General features: G+C 40.2%; 1 protein-coding gene across 1 annotated transcript in view; it reads left to right on the top strand.

Moving 5' to 3' along the window:
- ANKMY2 (ankyrin repeat and MYND domain containing 2) overlaps positions 1-22,290 on the top strand; it is a 30,082-nt gene that overhangs the window by 4,382 nt on the left and 3,410 nt on the right. The window contains exons 2-8 of the mRNA XM_066238477.1: positions 3,548-3,612; positions 8,071-8,209; positions 10,317-10,415; positions 12,343-12,503; positions 16,755-16,969; positions 17,734-17,869; positions 21,250-21,378. Of these exons, the coding sequence (XP_066094574.1) occupies positions 3,548-3,612; positions 8,071-8,209; positions 10,317-10,415; positions 12,343-12,503; positions 16,755-16,969; positions 17,734-17,869; positions 21,250-21,378 (944 nt within the window). The remainder of the gene's footprint in view (positions 1-3,547; positions 3,613-8,070; positions 8,210-10,316; positions 10,416-12,342; positions 12,504-16,754; positions 16,970-17,733; positions 17,870-21,249; positions 21,379-22,290) is intronic.

Genomic DNA, 22,290 nt, shown 5'->3' with positions numbered 1-22,290 from the left:
TTTGGATAGGTTCAGGTCTAATAATTATAGTATAGAGTTCAAAGAAAACATTAACTGAAATATGTGGTTACCATTAAACTCAATGGCTGAACAGGTTACGCAGCCTCTCTGGGCTTTATTGCCTTCGCTTACAAAACAGCAGCTCTTTAAATACTCCGATTTTTAGGCAGTGATTCGTAATCCCAATTTAAGACCATTTTGTTATGCAGTCTAAAAATAGATACAACTAAGAGAACTTTCAGAAACTTCACACTTAAATTAACTATTTCAAAATATATGTTATAATTAGAAATCTCTACTTTTTGAAGACATAATTCTATATCTATAATTAAATCTAAATCCGCATATGGCTATTTTAAGTTTAGACACTTTAAATATTTTAAACATGATTTTACTTATATGTACACATTATAGCAACTAAAAAGACAAATAGTATATATTTTAAATACTTAGCTTGACTATAGATTCCCTATAATATTCCTTTTGGGAGATCCCACCGCATGATTGGAAACCATATGTACCCAATCCTGGCCGGGTGGCTTAGTTGGTTAGAGCATTGTGCTGATACTCCAAGATTGCAGGTTCAATCCCCAAACAGGGCAACAAATCAAAGTTTCCTCTCTCTCAAATCAATAAATTAAAAAAATTAAAAAAATACTAAAAAAGAGAAGAAAACAATACATTCCCAAATCTTATAGTTATCTGATGGTTTGCTGGGAACAGAAATTTCAAAAGTTTTTTATTTTTTGGCTACATTTCTTCTTTTTTGGCTACATCTTCTTGTCATCAGTAAGAGATCAATGGTCCCAATCTAGATATTAGAAATGTCAGATGAATTCTATTATGCTGCTGTAAAAATAAAATAAAAAGAGCGTCTAATATGCGCTGAGGACATACTCTAGGTCCTACATTAGGACAGGACCTTAGTCCTCCTCTGAACACTATAGGTTGGCTACTACTGTCTCCGTTTCACAGATGGGGAAACTTAGGTTTTCACAGGATGCATTTATTCAATTTTGTGGTAGTCCTGAAGTGTAGTAGAAGAGAAGGTAATAACAATGAGAAAATCACTTAGCATCATCTCTTACCTGCTAAAATGCTGCTCTATCCAGATAAGTTCATCATTCCCACCCTAATGAGGTAGGTTGGGTTGTCTTTTCTTCTTTGGTTGAGCAAATTGGAGAAATTCTTAAAAGGAAAACAAATCACTAAATATTACTTTCATCAGTTATCGTCCATTATTTTTTTGTCTCCAATAAAGAACAATGTTGGCTCTTTCACATCCTCCCTTATAATAATGTATCCCCATCTTAAAAGTTTGTTAAACCAGATTTAACATATTTCATTCCTAGAGTAATGCAATTCATCTATTAAACTTAATTACTAGTTATTGTTGAGAGTCTACTACGGAGAGTAAGGAATGACAAAAAGTAAAAGTCCTGTATGAGTCACGCGTTTCGCATTTCTGTGCTGTTCTAGACTATCGATAGTTTCCTGCTAATGTCAGTAAATTAGGAACACCAAATCAGAAATCATCACAAGTTTTTCCTCTTTGGAGATTTTGCTCATCTGTTTTCCAAGCTACGTTTTCATTCTCTACAAGCCAGAACCATTTCAGAAAACAGTTTCTAATCCTGGTCCCTGCCATTCACAAGGCTAACTGGCAGGCAGTGTTATATGCGTGCCTGCCTCCCTTTTTATTTTTAGTTGCTCCCTAACAGGACAGATTTAACTTAAATTGTTGGCCATTGGGCTAGACATTTTATAGAATTATCGGTCTATTCTTTAATGTGAGCCCAATGTTTATGATTGTCATCTTTATCATCCCCTGACAAGCAGCAGGCTGGGACATGCTCACAACCTGTAATCGTCGTAGTCTTCCTTTACTGCATAATCATCTGCTCAGAGGGAGAATATCTCCAGTTATTCCTTGGAGGACAGTCGGAGTCAGCGGAAGCATCTTCCTCCAGTGAAATTGGGGTGTGGCAGTTTTCTGTTTTCATTCCTGTCTGAAGATGTAGTCTCTGCTAAGCAGCCCAGGTTCGGAGAAGGTTCCGTGCTGTGTCCGTGCTGGAAGGCTTTCCTCTCTCCTTCCGTAGAAGTTCAGATGCAGTACAGGGTCAGAACAGCGTACTGTTTGCAAAACAGATGCTCATTCACTTGCCGTTTCTCCAGCAGAGCTATTTCGCTGCCCATCTAGGAGATGTTTCTCTGTCTATTATTCCAGGTCAGTGAGGAGCAACCCAGAGACTTGCCTATGAAGCAGGTCAGGGAGTGACGCCTGCTTATCTGCTGCATTCCACCTTTAACTGGAAGACTAGCAGAATGAGCAGTCTTGAACTGTAATTCTAAATTTAAAGAGAAGAAATAATTCCTAACTGGGGGTGCTCCTATTCTTCTATGTTATTTTAGGTGAAGAGGCTTATCTCATCCTTTCTCCCTGAGAACATTCAATATCTGTTCTCTTCCCGGTCAAACCAGAATTGTTTTGACAGAATGTGTGGCGGACTCTTATTAGTGACGATCATAGCAACATTCTCTCCTGCAACTACTTGCTCTATCAGTACGTCTCGCCGAAGTCTGGAAAAACCTGACTGTTGTGGCCCAATTACAGCTTATTTTCACATTTACAGAGGGCTGACCTCTAGTTACCTTAGAGGACTTTCAGTGTGAGAATCTGAATACTGACCGTGGGGTACTTTTATAGAGCACCAGGCTTTAAAGACGTGTTTGCCTAAGTACTTCCAAACCAAGAATTCTATTAGAAGCATGCCATCAATGTGCAGGATTTAATGGTGACATGGTCTATAAATATTAACTGAATTTTGAAATCCAGTTATTGATTTGCTCAGTGTTAAGAGTCTTTTTTTTTTTTTTTTTTTTTTTGCATTTTTCTGAAGCTGGAAACAGGGAGAGACAGACAGACTCCCGCATGCGCCCGACCGGGATCCACCTGGCACGCCCACCATGGAGCGACGCTCTGCCCACCAGGGGGCGATGCTCTGCCCCTCCTGGGCGTCGCCATGTTGCGACCAGAGCCACTCTAGCGCCTGGGGCAGAGGCCAAGGAGCCATCCCCAGCGCCCGGGCCATCTTTGCTCCAATGGAGCCTTGGCTGCAGGAGGGGAAGAGAGAGACAGAGAGGAAGGTGCGGCGGAGGGGTGGAGAAGCAAATGGGTGCTTCTCCTGTGTGCCCTGGCCGGGAATCGAACCCGGGTCCTCCGCACGCTAGGCTGACGCTGTGTTAAGAGTCTTATGCTTTGTGGTTATTGTTTTACCACCAAAAGCAAAATGGTGGCAGATTTAGTATACTCTAAGGTAAGTGGAAATAAAAACAAGATGGAGCTATTTTAGTTTCTATAAATCTTTCATTCGTGATAATTACTTTGCGGAATAAATAGCACATGATTGATACTTCATTTCCTAACAACCTAATCTGACTAGTCTCAGTTTTATAGGTAAGCCTTTAATTTGTTTCCTTGATATTAGATTTTTTCTATTCTAATAATAAATAACCTTACTTTACCTTTTTTATTTTTATTTTTTAGGTACTATACAAGAAGCTGGAACACTATTAGCCAGCAAGAATGTTTGTGTCAACTGTTTGGATGAGGTAAAATTTTTAGAAGTTTAATAACGTGTTTTACTGCCTGTGAGAATGAACAGTGTTTAAAATATAATGAGAGTTGTTTTTCTAGATATTGTGTTCACATTATACTATTATCTAAAGCAGATGTAAGCAGACAGGTCATAAAAGACATGTATGTAAGCATGTGAGAACATGTTGAATTGTATTAGTAATCAAGTAAGTTAAAATTAAACCAAAATTATATCATTTCTTGTGAAATATCAGAAATGCTAGACTTTTATGTGCTAGCAGATTAGATGTAAATTGGCATCACATCTTGGAGAAAATTTTAGAATTTGTGTTATTTTTCAACGTTTGTACCTTTGATCTAGCAACTCTGTTTCTAGGGAAAGTTAACTAAACCTAATCTCAGCTTTCTAGAACACTTACTATCCAAAATAACTCTCTGATGGTGGTGTCTATTCTGAGCTGTCCAATAGCAGCTCTTATCTGTGTGTGGTTATTCTGTTACAGCACAGTTGTAGTGCTAGAAAGTTAAGTGAACTTCAGTTTCTCATGCAGAGGGGAAGTGGTTTTGTTAACCCTTTAGCCACACATGTGTAGCAGGCTTAGTGTCAGAGAAAATAAAGATTAAAGCAAAAATAAATTTCACTGATCAAGACTCTTGCTATAGATTAAATTAATAATACACTGAGCATATACCAGTCTTAAACCTTCACTTATAAGCTTATAGTCATTTGATGTTCATTAAAAAAAAGATAGAATTAAAAAGGGAAATTTGTAAGACCACAATAATACCTTTCAGAAACCAACAGATGAAAAAGAAAAATAGTAATTCAGAGGACAGAAAGTTTAGATAACCTAATTAACTGTGTGCTGTGTAGAAGACAGAAAAACATAGTACATCTTTTTTTATAGGGAACATTGAAAATAGCCTACGTATTACACTATTTTATAAAGGAAATTTTAGCTGACTTCAGACAAATTCACCAAATGCAATAGAATGTATTAAACATGAAAAAAAAAAATAGATCCAAATAATAAAAGCATAACCTGAAATTAAAAAAAAAATTCTAAATAATTTTTTGCTAAATAAAAGAAAAAGTAGAAATTACCTACTCTTTAGCACTGAAAATACATTTATGAAAAATTTTGATATGAGAAAAAATGCATTGTTTTATAAATATGACAAAAAGAGGTTCAGAGATTATATAGCAAATGATATGATTGGGTTTCCTCAGTACTTCTTTGGAAGGAACTTCTCTCATTGGTTGACTCTGAAAACCAATCCCTGCTAAGAAGATAGCTGGTAAACAGGAAACACCAAAGAGAAAAGCAAAAAGAAACCAAAAAAACAGTGTTTTTTATTGAGAAGAAAGGGAGTATCAGTAAACAGGACAGACAGATAACTGGGATGATGTGATTCACAGAGAAGAAGTTTAAACACAAGCAGACATAAAAAAATGAGAACAGTTTGCAATGTAAGATCCAAAAGCTGTGCGCATCCCCTTTGCTTGTAAGCATATTATCACGTTGTATGGAAAGCTGATTTAATTTTTCTTTTTTCTTTTTTTTTATAAATAAAATTTTATTAATGTTAATGGGGTGACATCAGTAAATCAGGGTACATATATTCAAAGAAGACAAGTCCAGGTTATTTTGTCATTCAATTATGTTGCATACCCCTCGCCCAAAGTCAGATTGTCCTCCATCACTTTCTATCTAGTTTTCTTTGTGCCCCTCCCCCTCCCCTCCTCCTCCCTCCTTCCTTCCCCCCCAGCCCCCGTAACCACCACACTCTTGTCCATGTCTCTTAGTCTCGTTTTTATGTCCTACCAAAATATGGAATCATGCAGTTCTTGTTTTTTTCTGATTTACTTATTTCATTCCATATAATGTTATCAAGATCCCACCATTTTGTTGTTAAATGATCCGATGTCATCATTTCTTATGGCTGAGTAGTATACCATAGTGTATATGTGCCACATCTTCTTTATCCAGTCTCATATATATATATATATATATATATATATATATATATATATATATATATATATTTTTTTTTTACAATGATTAAAGCCTTTAAGCAAACTCTTGGCCAATACAACAAGAATCCATAAAAGAGTAGTGTCCTTAACATGTTCACCAAATCCAAGTTGGCACCAATAATTTTTCTTTTTAATTATAGATAGTTCACTCTGAGCTGGACAGCCTGTCATGGTAGGATGGAATTGTTAGGTAACTGACTTCCCATCTGTACTGCGTCCTCCTTTCCCTTCAGGCTACACACTTGCTTCTTCTGCACAGGTTATATCATTCCTTAAGACGGGGTCGGGAACCTTTTGGGCTGAGAGAGCCATGTACATCACATATTTTAAAATGTAATTCCATGAGAGCCATACAATGACCCATGTACGTGATGCATTATCCAATGAAAATTTGGTGTTGTCCCGGAGAACAGCTGTGATTGGCTCCAGCCACCCGCAACCATGAACATGAGCGGTAGGAAATGAATGGATTGTAATACATGAGAATGTTTTATATTTTTAACATTATTATTATTTTTTATTAAAGATTTGTCTGTGAGCCAGATGCAGCCATGAAAACAGCCACATCTGGCTCGCAAGCCATAGGTTCCCAACCACTGCCTAAGGGCTCTCACCCTAGTCATGCTCTGAATACATTTTTGCCTCTTTCAAAAGGTAATGAACCTGTAGTCTATTCCCACTCCCTTAAGGTGCCTCCCCCCCAAAAAAATATACACACACATATATAACACATGTATACATTCAACAGTGAGGTGATGGCCAGAAGGAAAGGAGGTGTGGGGTGGGAGGCGGCAAGGTGGGGGTAATGGGGACGAAAGAGAATTTGATTGGGGCAGTGGGTGCAGGATGCCTTGTGCATACCTGAAACCTGACCCTGATAAATTCAGTAGAAAAGGTGCCTCTGTATAGTGAGATTTGGATTAGCCACACCTGCTCAACCACTCCCAACATTTAAATACCACATCCTGTAGACACACCCAACTAGGGGAATCTTAAAGTTGTAATCTTATCATTTTTCATTAATGCTCTAAGGGAACTTTGACTACTCTCATTAAGTTGCCTCTTGTACGACCACCAGAAAGGTTCCAGCTTCCCTTAATTCTCACATTAACAGCCCTCTGAGAATATTGATGGCTATGTGAAAAATAATAATCTGGATTCAGTAGAAACAATTCACATTATGTTAGCATTCTAAGATTTATTTAGTAAGAGATTATATGTTTTAGAGAGGTTTTCATCCAAAACAACTTTGAAATTTCAGCACTTCTAAAACTTACAGAGTATTCTTGGTTACTGAGAAAATTAACTTACAGGGAACAGCTTGTTCATTTATCTATCAAAAGTATTAGTTACCCAGTACATATAAGGTTGGATGTTTCATTGGATATGCACAAAACCAATAGAACTAACACTGCAACTTAGTATAAGTATTACCAACCATTTCTCCATATTTATATAATATATATATGACTGAATAATATATATGATCAAAATAGAAATGTAGTTTGAGAGAGCATTATTTTAAAAATGGTACCGCTATAATGTATACTTCCTGCCTCTTGTTTTTTTCATTAGCAGTAAGTAATTCATGGATATTTCTCCAAATCAATAGATACAGATGACTTCAGTCAATAGCTTTGTAATATAATATTTACTGTTATCGTTATAGCATACTTTATTCAGTCAATTTATTTGTTTGAGGTTCCCCCCCCCCTTTTTTTTTTTTTACAGGGACAGAGAGAGAGATAGATAGTGACAGACAGACAGGAACAGAGAGAGATGAGAAGCATCAATCATCAGTTTTTGCTTGAGACACTTTAGTTGTTCATTGATTGCTTTCTCATATGTGCCTTGACCGCGGGCCTTCAGCAGACCGAGTAACCCCTTGCTCGAGCCAGCGACCTTGGGTTCAAGCTGGTGAGCTTTTTGCTCAAGCCAGATGAGCATGTGCTCAAGCTGGAGACCTCGGGGTCTCGAACCTGGGTTCTTCCGCATCTTAGTCCAATGCTCTATCCACTGCGCCACTACCTGGTCAGGCTCCCCTATTTTTTTTTTTTTTAATGCATTTGTATCTGTTCGTTCATTTGTTTCCCCAGGAACTAGGTGTGTGTGCAGTGGAGATGAGAGCTCTGCTAATCTGAGTTCTGGTCTCTGCGCTGGCCCTTTGACTGGGTGTGTGAGGTTGAGCAAGTCTTTTCTGAGTCTGTTTGCTAATCTGTAAAAAAAAAAAAAATTAAGGTGATAAAACCATCTTTTTATCCTCTGCAGTTCCTGTAAGATCCTAGAGGGAAAGTGAATATAAAAATACTTTATAGGTATAAAGATGATTTTATTAATTCGTGTTTATGTTTTTAATTTAATTGCAGGAATTGCTCAGAGTTAGGTGAAAAGGCAAACAAGTAAAATTAATACCTTTTTTCCTCTTCTGTTAAAGAACGGAATGACCCCTCTAATGCATGCTGCATATAAAGGAAAACTTGATATGTGCAAATTACTTTTGCGACATGGTGCTGATGTAAATTGTCATCAACATGAACATGGATACACAGCCCTCATGTTTGCTGCACTTTCTGGTGAAGTTTTAGCATTTATTCTAATATATTAGTATTATTAGTTATCTACACAAATGTATTATCAGTACATATACACTTTTAAATGAAATGCATTTTTATTATAGTAATTTTAAAGGCAAGTCTAATGGAAAATAATGGTGGGAATTGGTTTTTGAAAAGTTATACATGAAATATTATGTCATTAATTTGATGATCTTTTTTTAGTTATTTAAGTCCACTGATTCTTTGTATTGAAATATGCAGCGTAGGGCAAAAGTAGGTTTACAGTAGTGAGTATGCGAAAGTTTATTCTCGCATTATCATTTATTAGTTATTATGTTATTTCCATAGGAACAGCTGTGAACCCACCTGCCCCACCCAGTATTATGTTGTCTATCTTTGTATATAGAAGTAATATGAAAACTTTTTAGTTTCCTGGAGAGAAGAGCTGCTCTGCTGGAGCTCTATGTTTACCTCACTGGCATTTATGTACTAAATAGGATGATCCGTTTAGAAATTTACTTTGATTCATGTTGCTATATTACTGAATAAAGACAGTTGGGAAATATAATTTAAATTAAGTGGAGTTATCTATAATTGTTGCCTTTTTTTTCCCTTCTATTCCAAGTGAGAGAAGGAGAGATAGATAGACTCCTGCATACTCTCCGACCAGGATCCACCTGGTCACGCCCATTTTGGGCCGATGCTTTGCCTATCAGGCTCCATGCTTGCAACTGAGCTAATTTTAGTGCCTGAGGTGGAGGCTCCCCGGAGCTATACTCAGTGCCTAGAGCCAATGCACTCAAACCAGGGCTGCAGGAGGGGAGGAGAGAAGGAAGGGAGCGGGAGGACTGGAGAAGCAGATGGTCAATTCTCTTGTGTGCCCTGACCAGGAATTGAACCCAGGACATCCACACACAGGGCTGACACTCTACCACTGAGCCAGCCGGCCAGGACTGCCTTTTTTTTTTTTTAAAGAAATGACGATGTAATATAAATCATATTTTAAGAGCAGTAATATATATATATATATATTTATAATTCTGGAACAGGAAAGTTTTTCTAAGTATGATATAAAATAAAGAATTTAAAAAGGCAATATTGACCAGTTTGATTACATATAATTTTAACATTTCTATATGTAGGATATAAATATGTAGTTGTTAAAATACAAATGAAATACTAAGAAAAATATTTATTACATATCTGATAGGGTCATATTATTATATATGAAAAGTTTTTATAAAGCAATTAGAGATGGCAAATACTGCAGTAGAAAATTAAACAGAAAATTGAAAAAGGACAAAAGAAATACAACTGGCTATTAACATAGAAAACACTCACCAATAATCAGGGAAATGCCAATTGGAACAATAAACGGTCATTTCTCACGTACCACATTGGCAGAGTTGAAGAGCGGTAATGCCCAGCATTGGCACAGGAACTTCTTTGGGGCGGGCATCTCAGCCCAGCCCTGTCGGAAGGCGACATGTGTTTAAACTACGTATAACCTTTGATCCTGCGGTGTTTTCCCAGAGCTGTTCCTAAGGAAATTATAGTTCCAATTGCAGAAGTTAATGGAAAATGCTGTTCATTGAGCATAGTTTATAATAGCTAAATAGCTGTAATGATTCCATTAGTAAGAATGCAAATAGAATAAATGCAAGTAAGTGGTGAGAGAGAAAACAGTGTAGAAAGGTAGACCCCCAGCTGTTAATAGTTACTCCATAGGTGTGAAAGATGGGCTGGATTAGTAGATATTAAGTAAATACTTCTATTCACTTTGTCTATGTTTTGATTCTTTTGTTTGTTTTGGCTTTATACTAAGCATTATTACTAGAACAAATATGTTTCGTTCTGTTAAAAAAAAAAAGTGATATTTCTACTCAGTTTTTGTATTGCCTACATGATCTGTTTTCCAGAAAAATAAGTTTAATTTCTAGTGGGTTCTTATAGCATTTTACTTTTTCCTTTAGTTATAATTCATATTTTAGAAAAAAGTGAAAATAGCTGTAAGATGAAAACCTAAAGGTTTGTGGGGGGAATGGGGTGCAGATAATTTGACAGGGGGTCACTGAATTGCACAGTCCTTAGAATTAACATCTGTTTCCCCTTTTACAAACCCCAGGTAATAAAGACATCACGTGGGTAATGTTGGAAGCCGGTGCCGAGACAGATGTTGTCAACTCAGTGGGAAGAACAGCGGCTCAGATGGCAGCATTTGTGGGTGAGTTCTTCTCTGGAGCTTTGTGAGAGCTGATGCTATTTTCATTCAGTTTCAGGGAACTTGGAGGAAGGTATGGCCTTGCTGTGCAAACCTCAGGGAAATATTTATCTCCCCTAGTAATAGGGGCTCCCTGTTTGCCCCCGTCTAACCTTAGAGATAACTAGGAGGGTGTCAGTACAGCGAGAAAAGAACACTAATCTGGGAATCTTGAAATTTGGATTTTAGTTCGTGTCTGTTTCTAATTAGTTGCAGGATCATAGGCAGGTAGATCCCTTCACCTTCGTGGGCCTCGGTTGTCTGATCTGTGCCATGAAGCTGGGGAATAAGAGGATCTGAAGCTCTGTTTACTTTTGCAAGTTTTCATTGTCTCCACAACGTCACAAAATAGAGCTCAGATAGAGGTTAGGTGACTTTCCCCCACTCACAGGCTGGATGTAGAGAAGCCTGTTCTTCTAACCATTAACATAGTGTCTTTTTCTTTCTCTTAACAGGACTATATTAATAAAAATCTAAGGTATAAATCATCCACAATCCCATCCTAAAATAAGAATGTTTTTATTGTATTTTAATCTGCTTAGACTAATTTCCTAGAAAATTACACCCTTTCATTTGACATTATCTTGTCCACTATAGTTAGTCTTTCTAAAACTCATTTTCCCCTTTTATTCTCCTCAAGCTGCACAGCATGTCTCACTAGGTGCACCCATATTTAAGATTTTTGCTATGTTTCAAAAATGTGATCATACAGATAAACAGTGATACCTTGAGATACGAACAGACCAACTTACGGATTTTTTTAAGATATGAGCTGCAACTCGGTCCGCATTTTTGTTTGAGATCCAAGTGAAATTCCGAGATCCGAGTTGTGATTCAGGAAGCTGCCGCTAGTTGGCGCGTTGGCGCACGGGTCCAGTATCGGCAGTTTGATATACGAGTTGACTGACTTATGAGCTTGGTTACAGAACAAATTAAATTCGTATCTCAAGGTACCACTGTAGTTTTGTAACCTGTTTTCTTTACCACCAGTATGCCCTGGAAGTCCCTCCCATCTTAGAAGGCGCAAATAAATTCAGTTCGTTCAGCAGCTGCTTTCGCACTCAGGGTGTAGATGTACTGCAGTGCACTTAGCTCACCAGTACATTTTACACTTTTTTTTTTTGGACTCACTTCACTACAAATAATGTAGTAATAATGATCCTTGTGATCCTTGGTCTTACATTTTCACATTGTAGTGCGTTCATATCCGTAAGACATACTCCCAGATGAAAACAGAGACATAGGGTGTGTATTTTTAATTTTTTTTTTTTTTTTTTTTTCCTGAAGCTAGAAACAGGGAGAGACAGTCACAGACTCCCGCATACTCCTGACCGGGATCCACCCGGCACGCCCACCAGGGGCGACGCTCTGCCCACCAGGGGGCGATGCTCTGCTCCTCTGGGGCGTCACTCTGCCGCGATCAGAGGCACTCTAGCGCCTGGGGCAGAGGCCAAGGAGCCATCCCCAGCGCCCGGGCCATCTTTGCTCAAATGGAGCCTTGGCTGTGGGAGGGGAAGAGAGAGACAGAGAGGAAGGAGAGGGGGAGGGGTAGAGAAGCAGATGGGCACTTCTCCTGTGTGCCCTGGCCAGGAATCGAACCCGGTACTTCTGCACGCCAGGCCGACGCTCTACCACTGAGCCAACCGGCCAGGGCCTGTATTTTTAATTTTAATGCAAGTCTGGATTGCTTCCCGAAAGGGCACAGCAGTTCATGTTCCATTAATCTCATCAGAACTGGGCGGTGTCTCTCTTTCCTTTTTCCGACCCCGTGTTGAAAACATGCTGGTGCATATTTACCTCACAAGAAAACAGAGCAGCATAATACAAAAAATTGGGAATTGTCTTATTGTGAATAATAAAATAACAAATTTCCTACTTTTCTGTGTTAAAGGTCAGCATGATTGCGTAACTGTCATCAACAATTTCTTTCCACGAGAGAGACTGGATTATTACACTAAACCCCAGGGGCTGGACAAAGAGCCCAAACTGCCCCCAAAGTTGGCTGGCCCGCTGCACAAAATTATCACCACAACAAACCTTCATCCTGTCAAGGTAGTGTCACATGCATTGCAATCACTTTTTATTTAAATTTTGCTTCAGAGTCTAATCTGCTCTTATTACGAAGGGCCGTGATTGTCTCGGGCTGGGCTTTGTGGGTGCAGGGCCTGCGGTGGGCTCTCCTGCTCAGCGGATGCCGTGAAGGCGCGTTGTCCTCTGAGAGCCGGAGCAGAGCGAGGGCCCTGCGGCAGGAGAGCTGGCTGAGAGGTGGGCTCCGCTGGCCCGGCTCCCACTTGTCTCACAGGGAGCTCTGCACTGTTCATGGCGCCAGAGAGGGAAGGGGGCCAGGCTTCTGTGTCAGTGCTCAGCTGAGGCCTGTCCCCAGAGGGGAAAGGACAGCCTCCCAGACAGGGCCAGCTCTGGTGACTCCCGCTGGATGAAGGCAGTTCCGTGGGAAGGTGACAGCTCTGAGCCCACAGCAGCCAGCACTCGCAGTGGCGGGGACCCGGTGCACAGGCTTGTTGAAGGGGACCTGGTGGGCCCCAGCAGCATCTACCATAATAATTGTGCTTCTACAGAGTGTTCTGAAATGTAATCATGAACACATTTTTAATGCACGTAGCTATCGGATGACTTTAGGTAATACAGTTCTTCCAGTAATTAGTCAAATCACACAGATTTTCAGACTTAGAAGACCAACCCAGAAGTTCACGTGCCTTAACTGGGAAACCGCAAGAGCTGTTCTGAACTATTTTCACTGCTAGTTTCTTCATATTTTCTATATAGTCTTTTTGTTTGTTTTATTTTATAAAGTAAATTTTAATCAAACCAAATAACTTCTTTAATGAGTCATTACAGAAAACTCCATGTGTGCTACAATAGTGTTGTCCTTTATCAAATTTCAATGTCTGTTGTAGTCTTCATTCATAATATATAGATTTCATAGTAATTCAGAGCTGTTTGGTGAGCAAGACAGTCAGTTGGGTCAAAAACTGAGGTTTACCCTTTAATACAGGTGTTGTTATAATGCGGTGAAATAGATTTCCCTAGAAGTCTATTACAAAAGAAGAGTGTGGAGAATACTGAACACCATTAAAATAAATGGACAGTTCTCATAAACTCTTGACCCTGCACACTTGTTCGAAGATACAAGTTCCAAATTGTATATAACCTTATTTCTTTATCAATGCATACCTTTGCATGTCGTCTTTGAAGCTCAATAAATAAACAAACAGAAAATACCTGTAATGTGGTCCTTCATCCAAATTAATTTTCTGGGCCATCAAGAGAGATGACAAACTAGCAGATCTTTCCCATAAACAGACAACTGCTATCTATATTGTTTTTATTCAAAACACAAATGTTTCCCTTCACATTCTGAAAAAAACGGTAGAGTCAAACTAATTATCCTAAGTGGGACTGACTTAACCTTTCAGAAGTATTTAGCCTCTTCTGTATCACTGGTTCTTGTCCACCCAGCACACAGGAGAGACAGAACTCGTAGGAACAGCAGCACCGGCCCCTCCGTGGCACTGTTCCTCTTGGGAGAGGGCCGGCTGGGGTGAGACATCAGCCATCCTAGGACACGGTATTTCTCAGTGTGGAGGGTGTGTGTGGTTTCACAAAGCCCTGTTGACCCCCTCAGCCTGAGCTTCCCAAGCAATAGGTTATAAAGGTGGATAAACCGACATAGCCTACATTATAGTTTGTAGAGCACTTGGTCTTTATAAGAGCTACTGTTCTATGATTATAGTACCTTCTTTCCGACCAGGCCTTGCGTTTTGTGGGGATAAGTGGCCTATTCACTTGAAACTCTTTTTTTAACCCACACTTCAGATAAAAGCTGCCCACTTGCTTCTGCGGTGTCCCATTTCCATTGCTTTACCCGTCACGCTGGCCAGGGTTTTCATAGGTCGCGTTATAAAAATGTAATTAACAGCCACTCTGCAAAGCTAAAGACCTTTAAAACACACACACAAATCCTCCTCACTGCGTAGCTCGTCTTTTTGCTACAGTGCTCCTGGCCCAGCTACATCTGCGTTGGGGGGAATTGGCTGCTGTAGCAATAAGGACGGTTGTTTTCAGCAGGGACCTGGGGAATTGTGCTGCGGCCCAGATTACAGAGGTTAGAAAGGAGGAAAACCGATCACAGGAAGAGGGACAACAGAGTCAAGCAGGGCCTTTCAGTGGTCAGGAGGCAGATGTGTGCAGATGACCCCATTTCTGATTGTTAGAATGATTTTTAAGCCCAGAATTGTTAAATCCCATTTTTTTAAAAATGGAATTTAAAAATTAAAAGAATTCAAAATGCCACTGTAGAAACATATTCTAAGGTAGCTGTTCTCAGTGAGATGATCTATATCTGGCTTTTATACCTACAGAAATATATTTATTTTGCATTAATGATTAATAACAAGGATATTCTTCATAATATATTACTTTATTATCTCTCGGATATTAAAAGAAGGAAGTTAGTTCCGGTATTATCATTTTGCATGCAGCTGCGTAAATGTTGCTATAAGCCCATGGTAGAGCTGTGGTGATGTAACATTTTTTTGTGTGTGTATATTACTGTATATTATAAAATAAATAAAGCCTAATGTCTTAAAAAACAAATATTTGAGACTTTTTGATGATCTTAAACTTGTACATTTAAGATCTTATCCTTTTCATTATAAATGCTGTATTCAAAAATATTGAACAAATGGCTTCAAATGGTTATAGTTGACTGCAGAAACATAAATGCTAATAGTGAGTCTTCAGTGCCACAGTTAATTTTTGATATATGTTCTGGTAGGGAAAGGTGTCAGCAAATGTACCAGTGGGGATTCATGAATTCTAATAATGTATTATTGAGTACCATATTTTAAGTAAAACAAGCTTAGCTATGAATCTAGTAGTGTCAAAAATAAGTAAAAATCATATTTTAATTTTACAAGAACACTTAATCTATATCAAACTTTCACATAGGAGGCTAGTCCTGTGTTAACAAATTATATTTCTTCATGTCTAAAGAAGAGAATCTAAATGTGCTACCTGTTGTCCCCTAACAATTACATGAGCTGAGATAGGTATGTAGCTGTAACAGGTCGGTTAATGAAGACCCACTTTCTGCTCAGTGTGCACAGCTGTGGCCACGTTACCCACGTGTTTACGTTACTGTTATGTCACTAAATTTTTACAGCTGTCCTATGCAGATCTTCCGAGGTATCTACCCCATAACAAAGCCAGTAAAAAATACACTCCTCACTACAGTACATTTGAGCTTAATTTGTGCATATACGGGAATATTGGGATTCATAATGCATCAGATTTAGTAACTCTTTAATATTCCTCCTTTTAAACTTATTTTTGTTTTCCTTTTGATTTACTTTTTATTACTATGAGTGATTGAACATATTAGGAAAATTTCCAAGGAGAAGTGTAGTTAATTAGAAAGTAGTACACCTTTTGCCTGACCAGGCGGTGGCGCAGTAGATAGAGTGTCGGACTGGCATGCGGAGGACCCAGATTCGAGACCCCGAGGTCGCCAGCCTGAGCGCAGGCTCATCTGGTTTGAGCAAAGCTCACCAGCTTGGACCCAAGGTCGCTGGCTCGAGCAAGGGGTTACTCGGTCTGCTGTCGCCCCATGGTCAAGGCACAAATGAGAAGGCAATCAATGAACTAAGGTGTTTCAACGAAAAACTGATGAGTGATGCTTCTCATCTCTCTCTGTTCCTGTTTTTCCCTATCTATACCTCTCTCTGACTCTCTCTCTGTCTCTGTAAAAAAAAAAAATAATAATACACCTTTTATTTTAGACTTATTTCTATAAAAGTTTCATTTCCTCATAATAAGAATTAACGAGAGTCATAGTCTTCTAGCCATGAAATTCTGAAGCTCAGTAATGTTAACTGGAAGTAGTGATTGTTTGTTGATTTGATTCTATATATAAAGGGTGTGCAAATACGCCATTTTTATCTTTTGTAAAAGTACTATTTTTTTTTTTTTTTGTAAAAGTACTTTTAACAGAGATACTAAACCATGACTCTGAGTAGCCAGCTAACCCCCACGACGGCAGGTCACATGCTAACACTGCCAAACAGAGTTCCCCAGTATCAGGGTCCTTCTATATTAGTCCTTCTATATTAGTCTTACCACGTTGATCGAGGCCATCTGCATTCTCATCTGAATTAACGTAGCAAATATGTGGCCGGAAGAATGACTTTATTTGGGAATCTTTTGAAGTCAACTAAAACTGACTACCTAATTTTTACATGGAAAGGTCTCCAGTGGAATGTCTAAGCTCACTAGAATTTCTTCTAGATCGTGATGCTTATCAGCGAGAACCCTCTGCTGGCAGACGAAGCGGCCCTGAGCAAGAGCTACAAGGTGATGGATCTGATCTGCGAGCAGTGTATGAAGCAGAGGGACATGAACGAAGTCCTGGCTGTGAAGATGCACTACCTCAGCTGTATCTTCCAGAAGTGCGTTAACTTCTTCAAGGACGGAGAGAATAAGCTGGACTCGCTGATCAAAAGGTACTGGTCTTACCGTGCCATGTATAAAGTACACTCAAATGGATAATGCTTTTCTATTATATGAAGCCTCATAATCGAGTGAAGATTGAAGCATTTTAGCAGTAGTTGTTATTGTTGGGATCACATTCAGTCTGCAGGAAACAGGGACAGTTTTATACTGAGACTGTATAGACTGACTATTCTGGTCCACGCTTTACAATGTTTTTGTTATCCCCGATGACAGGTGAGGAGTTGAGGTCTGGAGAGGTTACGTAGCATGCCGAAGATCATACAGTAGAAAGTAGCCCAAGTCCAAGTCTGAGGACAGGTGTGCTACGCCCCAGGGAGCTGCTCCGGGTTCAGAGTGACGCTCAGTGTATCTCGGTCGTCTGGGGACAGCTGTGTGTTCCCTCTGTCAGTGACCATCAGGGATCAGCTTCTCCTCTAGTTTTACTGAGAAAAGTGAACTAAGGCAGAAGGATGTGACTTTCATTCTTCGTCCAAATAACTGACATGGTAATAAGTAACTAGCTCATCTGATAACAACGTGTAGAGTGTTTTATAGCAGGACTCACTGTTATAAATTTCTCTCCAGGCCCCTAGACCTGATAGGGCCCACCCTAACGTGGAGATAGCACAGTAGTTAGACTTGAGTCTAATCATGATTTGAAGAGAAAATGAAATCTTAAACAGCCAAGAAGAAACTACTAAAAGCTCCTGGTTCAGCTGGGAGGAAATACCTAGTGATTTAACTCCAGTTACTTTTTAAAAAAAATATCTTTCAGCTTGTTAAAAGGCCGACCCTTGGACGGCTTTCCGATATATCAAGAGAAGATCATTAGAGAAAGTATCAGAAAGTTTCCTTACTGCGAAGCCACCCTCCTCCAGCAGCTGGTGCGGAGCATCGCTCCTGTTGAAATGGTAAGGCTCCTGGTTCGCTCTGTCTGCAAAACCCGTTCTGTACATTTAAAGGGAAATCTCTTCAGCAATAAATTATTTAATAAAGAGGAATAATTTTCTTTTATAAAATTTTCAGGAACAACCATGGAGATAGATCTGCCTGTTAGCCCTGTTTCTGTTTATCCATTTCCCTTCTCAGATGCTTTTCTTCCACTTATATAGCTGTGGTCTAGTAAACAGTGTTTTTTCTGTGTTGGAATGTAGATCATTACAGTGAAAACTTGCATTTTTAAATACCTCTGAATCCGTGAAAGTGGGTACACATCTGCTGTGTCATACAGATACCCATGTGTTCACTAGATCAGTGGTCGGCAAACTCATTAGTCAACAGAGCCAAATATCAACAGTACAACGATTGAAATTTCTTTTGAGAGCCAAATGTTTTAAACTTAAACTATATAGGCAGGCACATTTCTTATCGAGGTAGCGCCCCCACGTGGTATTTTGTGGAAGAGCCACAGTCAAGGGGCCAAAGAGCCGTATGCGGCTCGCGAGCCACGGTTTGCTGACCACTGCGACTAGATGAAAGTAGGAACTGATTGTCTGGGGTGGTGGTTTCAGTCAGTGGAGATGTGAAGGGATGAGTCCCCGCTTGCTGTATATCCTAATAAACAGTCTCAGAGTATGTCCCAGCTTCTTCTGTTCCACCCTACTGCTCTGACTTGATACATTTTCCATTCTTTAAAAAAAAAATCTACTTATATATACTTTGCACCTATGGGAAGTAAATTTTAACATTTTTATCTGTTCTTTAAATTACTTAGTGCCCTTTGGTTATTTTAGCAATATTTCAGAAGACGCTCTCTGCCTTCAATATTTTGAATACGTTTCTGTTCACCTTTTCTAGACCAGCATGCTTTTTTATAAATCTCAATCAAATCCTTTATCAGCCTTTTTTTTTTTTTTTTTTTTGTATTTTTCTGAAGCCGGAAACGGGGAGAGACAGTCAGACTCCCGCATGCACCCGACCGGGATCCACCCGGCACGCCCACCAGGGGGTGACGCTCTGCCCACCAGGGGGCGATGCTCTGCCCATCTGGGGCGTCGCTCTGCTGTGACCAGAGCCACTCTAGCGCCTGGGGCAGAGGCCAGGGAGCCATCCCCAGCGCCCGGGCCGTCTTTGCTCCAGTGGAGCCTCGGCTGCGGGAGGGGAAGAGAGAGACAGAAAGGAAGGAGAGGGGGAGGGGTGGAGAAGCAGATGGGCGCCTCTCCTGTGTGCCCTGGCCGGGAATCGAACCCGGGACTTCTGTACACCAGGCCGACGCTCTACCACTGAGCCAACCGGCCTGGGCCCAGCCTTTGTTTTTTAGGCAAGAAATGGATCCGGACAGGAGTCCCTTCCATGGCTTCCTCCCTCCCTCCGGCAATGTTGGTTCTTCTCGCCATCCCTAGGGTGTTACCTCATTCTCAGTGTCAAACTTCAGGACTGGGAGTGGCTCCCAGGGCTCCTTTAGGCAGGAAGACTTCACCTCTTCAGAACCATGAATAAGAAAGACCTGAGCAGCCAAGATGCTCTCATGAAGTTTATGCATTGATTTATGCACGAGAGCTCGCCATGATTCTCCAGATGCTTGGCCCTTTTTCATAGACTTGGCTCTGTAGTGTTTAAGCTTTTGGAAGATTAAAGTTAGCAAATTATGAGGGTGGTTTATTAATGACAAATGCATTTTGGCTGGACATATCAAACTCCAGTCAACCATGAATTAAATAAAAAAGGATTTATTTACTTACTTATACTCAGAAGCCCAAAGTAGGCACACCAAATCTGGCACAGTGGCTCAAGTGTCGATTGAGCACGTAGACATTTTCCCACTGTGTAGATCGGCATGCATCTATGAGGCTTACAGCCTCATGGTTGCTAGGCATCTGATGCTCCTCCTCCAAGCTCACATTCCCATCCCAGGCAGGCGAGAAAGGGGAAAGGAGGGGAAAGGATCTACAGCAGGGGTCCCCAAACTACGCATGCGACCCCCTGAGGTCATTTATCTGGCCCCTGCCGCACTTCCAGAAGGAGCACCTCTTTCATTGGTGGTCAGTGAGAGGAGCATAGTTCCCATTGAAATACTGGTCAGTTTGTTGATTTAAATTTACTCATTCTTTATTTTAAATATTGTATTTGTTCCCGTTTTGTTTTTTTACTTTAAAATAAGATATGTGCAATGTGCACAGGGATTTGTTCATATTTTTTTTTTATAGTCTGGCCCTCTAACAGTCTGAGGGACAGTGAACTGGCCCCCTGTGTAAAAAGTTTGGGGACCCCTGATCTCCAGCTGTCCCAGGAACCCGCTGCCTATACTGCGCAACCACTCTTAGCTGCACAGGCATCTGAGGAAAAGTGTTTTCTGGCTGCTCCCAACAAAATGCCGCCTCTGTTAGTAAGGAAGTTGGGAAAATGGCTGTCAGAGAAACAACTGGCAGTGGGTGCCATGAGGTGTTTCCAGCACTAACAAGTGGTAGCTGACATTCTGCCTTTAAGTGGGGAAATGGAAGAACTAAAAATAGCGGCCCAGAGTGCTTTAGAAAAAGTCAAAGCAGGTCAGTGTTGGGGTCAGCAATTCATCATCTTAGCCCTGGATCATAGAGTAATGTCGTTAGAGTTTGTGGAGTATAATGATCGTTTATCCTGCTGATCTGAGCCATTGAGAAAAGGTTTACTAATGAAGTAGGATTTAATGCATTTTAGAAAAATTTGTCTTTAAAAATGTCCTCATATATTCTGCTCTGAGGATAACTTTATTTATCTGGAGTGCTGGTGGTGGTGAGCATCCCAGATAGCCATGGTTACTTCCTGAGGGGTTCTGTGATACTACACGTTCAAAGCCTTAAAGCCATGCTAGCCTTTCTCCGTAACCTGGCGGCTCCTCTGGCTGCCCCATGAGGATCCCCTCTGGCCCTTCCTGACAGTGTGACGCTGGGGCCCTGCTGCAGAGGGTTTGCTTGCCTCTGCCTCGTGTGGGGTTCTGGCGTCTGTCTATCACAGAGTTCGGCAGGAAGGCTGGGACATGGATGCACTTAAAAAATGTTGCTCTAGCCTTGTAACAGGTGATACTGTTAAAGCTGTTTGGCCTTATCAATTCATAGTGTATATTTTAACTTCTGGAAAGGTAGCTTTATAGGATACATTAACTACAGTATCCTGTTTGTTTTTAGGCTGAATGTCTTCCATGGGCAGAGCTTTGTTTGTCGTTTTGTGGTACATAATAAAGTTTGTATAATTTCTAGGCTTAAGGATTTATGTTTTGCGCGTCTACTTCTAGATAACATAGTTCATAAAATGCATCTCAGTAGTCTTTCCACGATGATTTTAGAATGTTTTTTTCTCCTCTTTATACCCACTCTAGGGTTCTGAACCCACCGCGTTCTCTGTACTTACTCAAGCCATCACTGGGCAGGTGGGTTTTGTGGATGTTGAATTTTGTACCACCTGTGGAGAAAAGGGAGCAAGTAAGAGATGCTCAGTGTGCAGAATGGTAAGAATGAAGCTCTTTGAAGTTCGACATCTGGTTAGATTTCTAAGTTGATAATTGTTTTAATATTCTATAAATACAATGGTTGACATGAGTTTTCTAATACAATAGATGCATCTAATACTTAAAGGTAATTTGGAAGCGAGCTAAAGATAAGTGTAGTTCTTTGCCTTATCTTCTGCCAAACACCCAGGTTGCCTCAACTCCTGACCCCAAACAAAGAAAGGGTATGAATAAATGAATGAATATGAGAAAATGAAAGAAAGATCATATACAGGGGACTGAAGCTGGTGCATATATGAGAACCTGATATTCTGTTAGTGACTTTAACTACAATCTCTTCGTCAACTCTTCCTTGTCAAACTGACTCCTTTCTGACTGTCCCCAGTTTTAAAGCTCTCTGAACAATACTACCTTCTTCGTCCAGAATTATCTTTGTAAAGATAATTCTTTAAAATAACTTGTGCTTGTTGTGTTTCTGACACTCAGATATTGCACACATGCGTGTGTCTCTACATTCACTTTACCCTACAGAAAATGTTTCCTCTTGTTTTAAGGCTACCATTCTTTAGCACATTCTTCTGTAACATGTCGCATTCTGCTGCGACCTATTTATCCGACTTCTTAATTACTTACGTCTGAGACTCAGTTTCCTTATGTGTGAGATGGAGCTGAAGTTGCGATCACTAAGTGAGATCTTCTGTTTAGGTTAACTATCAGTCCATGTAAAAAGGCTCCAGAAGTCAGCATTGAAAGGAATAATTATTATTTATCCTCCGTCCGTGGTTGGCTGGGCTCAGCCCGCGCACTTCTGTCCTGCGTGCCTGTCGTCCTCCGTGGAGCAGCAGGCCTGGCCGCGCGTGTTCGCGTGCTGATGGCAGAAGTATGATAAAAGTCAGTCTGGCCGGCTGAGGT

Source organism: Saccopteryx bilineata, chromosome 7 (genome assembly GCF_036850765.1).
Source record: "Saccopteryx bilineata isolate mSacBil1 chromosome 7, mSacBil1_pri_phased_curated, whole genome shotgun sequence".
NCBI classification, from domain to species: domain Eukaryota; kingdom Metazoa; phylum Chordata; class Mammalia; order Chiroptera; family Emballonuridae; genus Saccopteryx; species Saccopteryx bilineata.
Note: the sequence above shows the minus strand (reverse complement) of the source record. Positions and strands in the feature narration are given on the sequence as shown.